At 34.9% G+C, this 3,776-nt stretch overlaps 1 protein-coding gene across 4 annotated transcripts in view; it reads left to right on the top strand.

Moving 5' to 3' along the window:
* The window catches only part of acss3 (acyl-CoA synthetase short chain family member 3), a 118,034-nt gene that overhangs the window by 69,012 nt on the left and 45,246 nt on the right, over positions 1–3,776 (top strand). For all 4 annotated transcript variants that reach the window (XM_024288227.2, XM_024288235.2, XM_024288218.2 and 1 more), the window contains one exon: positions 3,505–3,639. In XM_024288227.2, coding sequence (XP_024143995.1) covers positions 3,505–3,639 — 135 coding nt within the window. The remainder of the gene's footprint in view (positions 1–3,504; positions 3,640–3,776) is intronic.

The raw sequence follows: 3,776 nt of genomic DNA, 5'->3' as shown, positions 1-3,776 counted from the left end.
TAATTGTTGACTAATCACCTACCCAAAAAAATAATCAGTGACTTATCTACTACTAAATTAATCGTTAGTGATATTTCTAATCAAAAGAATGCAAAATTTATTGCTAATTAATTCTTTATAATACAGTTAAAGCATGTTAAAATCTATGTATCAAATGTGTGACATTGGATATAAAAGGTGCTTTTTTCATGCTTGATAATATTTTTGCATCTTTAGCTAATATTTTAAACAAAACATTTCTAACTCATCCAACAGATCATAGTTGGATAGAAAAATATTTCAAATTTTTATTGTTAATGTCATGAAAGGGGTTGAAAAACATCTTAATTAAAAAAAAAAAAGATAATTTCTTTGAGGTAGAAGTGAGCTTTACAGTAGTGGTATCTTTCTCTCTCACACGATCCGATACATGATCCACGAATCCATACATAATATTCAACTAGATTCTTTTACCAAAAACGCTCACATCTGGCATTTAATGAGAAAAAATGTGTTCAGGGATTGACTTGGAAGAAGAAAGCTTATGATTGGACGTATTTGCATCGCATGTTGATAAAAAGACAAAGATTATAGAAAGAAAACAGAAAAAAAAACACAGTTTGACAGAAATCGATTCTGATTGATTTTATACCTTTTAACTAACATAATCTTGTTCATATCTGTGGTTTTTAAGCAAAACTGCAGTTGCTCGATCAATTTTCCTAATATCTTTTACATCCCTACTTTAAGATTTCCCGCTCAGCGTCTCCATTTCTTAAGGAGCAGAGCAGTAATGTGTGCAGCTAATGATTTTCACAGCACCGCTTTCTTCCATGCTTTGTTAAGAGCGGGTGGCACTTGTCCTGTCGGATGGGTGGAATACTGAAAGGCCGGGCGCCCGCGGCCTGTTTGTTTCATTAAGCTCAAAAATGAGTCGTTCACAAAGGAAAGCTTTTGGCTCGCCTCTCTGCGGCAGCTGGCACGCTCTCAAGAATCACATCGGCACAGAGATGTCTGGAAGACGGAGAGAGGGAAGAAAATCCCCCGACAGCCCCAACGCTTTTGGAGAATAAAGACTTCTGTTGATTGTTTGATTACAAGAACGGTATTAATTAGCGCTGCGGAACAGCCAGAGGAGACGTCTCTCATGGTAATATTTTGTTAAGCCACATTCATTTTTGATTACAGCATTGTACTGATGATGCTGGAGTTTTGTGGATACAAAAAGAACATTTTTTTTCTAAGCGGTGCCAAAAATTCTAAGCATCTGTACTTAGCGGTCAATCCGTGCTGATGGATCATTTTTGTGAAAAAATGGCTTAAATCTAACGTGTTGTTTGGCTGCTGAGCTAAATCCTGATTAAAGGACACAAACTCAGATCATAATTCTGGACCGCCTTAAATACTGACATAATTTTATGAGCTCATTTCCTACTACATAACTGCGGTACTTAAATTAAAATGTGTCATTGATCCTAGAAGGGATATTAAAAGACTTGCATATAAATACGGCTGTCGGAGCAAAAGCTTGTGTGATATTACAGCTCCTGATTAAAGTGTCTTAACACACGTTCACACTGAGCTGTTTGGTGTGAAAACCTGAAAAAGTGTACTTGAACTCTGATGAAGAAGGCAAACTTAGATCAAACTGTTTTCAGAGTCAGTATTCTGTTTATAGACAAGTATACGGGAAACCAGTCATTCTAAAGAGTTTGAAATGGGCGGAGCTTATGTGGGCCTAACTTTACTCCGCCCACATCAATGTCATTCTTAAAAAATAGACCGTTGGGTTAAAAACAAAACAAAATTGAGTCGGTTTATTGATCCACCCACCAAAGAAATACACTCGTAAAAATGCACAAATATTAGGTTTTTAGGAATAAAAATGGCTGACATAAAAATGACCCTTTTACAGTTGATTAAATAGAAAAAAAAAATTGAAACCAGGATGAACGAGTTTAATTTAAGTCCTAAAGTTGGACTTTAACTCATTGTAAATTTGATCCACTTTTAAATCCAGCCTCTAGTGGTCTAAAAAGGAACTGTAAGATTTTTACTTCTGGGTTTGTAAATAAAACTTGTTACAGTTTAGCAAGACTGTAAACACAATAAAGAGGAAGAGACATGTACGGCACAAAAAGGAAACCTAAGGACAAATCTGAAAGAACGGTAATCTAGAAAAATGCACAAATGAGTTTTAGTCAAAAAAAATGGTCATCATAAAATGAACCTCCTATAATTATGTAGGTGGGAAATAAATCAATTAACTGACAGATTTTTTAAACTTTCATTTTAGTTATTAAATTCAACTTTGTAATATAAAACTGATTGGGAAATGTCCTCCTTTTACAACCAGCTTCTAGTGGTGACATAAGGAACTGCAATAATTAATAATTAATAATAACTTAAGTGAAATATTTACATAATTAAAAAGAAAATTAAGGGCAAATCTGACAAAGTACGTCCCTAGAAAATGCACAAATATACGTTTTATTAATATAAAAATGACCCTCATGCAGTTGATGTAGATAGCAATTACATCGAATAAAAAAACAACAGATTTAAACTAGACAGTAGTTTATTTCTATTTTAATTTTAATAGTTTTTTATAATAGAACTCAATAGAAAACTGCCTTCTTTTGAAACCAGCCTCTAGTGGCCATATAAGGAACTACAGCAATTCATCATTTTTGGTTTGTTTAAAAGCTTAGCAACAGTGTATATGAAATACTGTTGAGTAAAGCACAGAGAGGAAGTGACATGTTTACGTCATAAAAGAGAAAATGAAGGACAAATCTGAAGAAACGTCAGTCTAGAAGAAGGTTGAAAATTTGACAACCTTGTAAAAAAGAAAAAAAAAAGTTGTTATATGATCGTTTGATACTCTTTGTTCTTTTTTAAGATTTTAAATCTTGGTCAGTGATTTCATTTAAAGCAACATTTTAGATTAGATTTATTTCAAAACAGAACACACTGAACAAAACAAACTAATAAAATAATAATAAAATGTAAACATTTCTCCAATGTCGTTCACAGTTTGGTCAGATTGATGACTTTTTCTAACTTCCAAAACAAGCTGAGGTCTCGTTTGTCGGTTTAGGTTAGCCGTTATTATTTTCTCTGGTGGAGCAGCCGACTAACTATTTAAAAGTTGGTTCTGCAGCAGAATGTGCTGTTTGGTCGCCTGGCAACGGCCGAGGCGCCGACCTGAAATGCAGTGTGGGAGGTGATTGAAGCAGGTTCATGTTTGAGGAGCACAACTACAAGAAAACAATAATTAACACGAATGAACAAAGACAGGTGTAAAAATGTGCTAAAATTAAATTAAATTAGCCTGTTAACTGTTTTTTTTTCATTAAAAAATGTACAGTAAAGTGTAATTTAGGCAGGTAGAAGTCTTTTTGGCTCTCTTTGCTGCAACAACAGCAAATACACCTTTGGTTCCTCAGCGTTCCTGCATCTTTTAGCTCATTAAGTTTTAACACAAGAAGTGTCTTAAAGATTTTTTCCTCCTCTGGTTTCCAGCCTAAGCTGATGGTTACAGCTTCGTTTGGCATCGAGCCTGGCAGGAGAGTGGAGTACACCCCTCTGGTGAAGAAGGCCCTGGAGATGAGCAGTCACAAGCCCTCCAAAGTCCTCATCTACAACCGGCCTAACATGGTAGGAAGCACGCACCAATCTCTAGTTTAACTAATCCCAGTGGATGAAGTTCATTTATTAAGGATTCAATGAGCTCATTTCCATCATTTTGCTGCATTCAGGTTTTTTTTTTTTCTCAAATGTGCTGTAACATTTGA

This window comes from Oryzias melastigma, linkage group LG23, assembly GCF_002922805.2.
Source record: "Oryzias melastigma strain HK-1 linkage group LG23, ASM292280v2, whole genome shotgun sequence".
Classification (NCBI taxonomy): domain Eukaryota; kingdom Metazoa; phylum Chordata; class Actinopteri; order Beloniformes; family Adrianichthyidae; genus Oryzias; species Oryzias melastigma.
The sequence above is the reverse complement of the archived record's forward strand: the minus strand, read 5'-3'. Positions and strand labels throughout refer to the sequence as shown.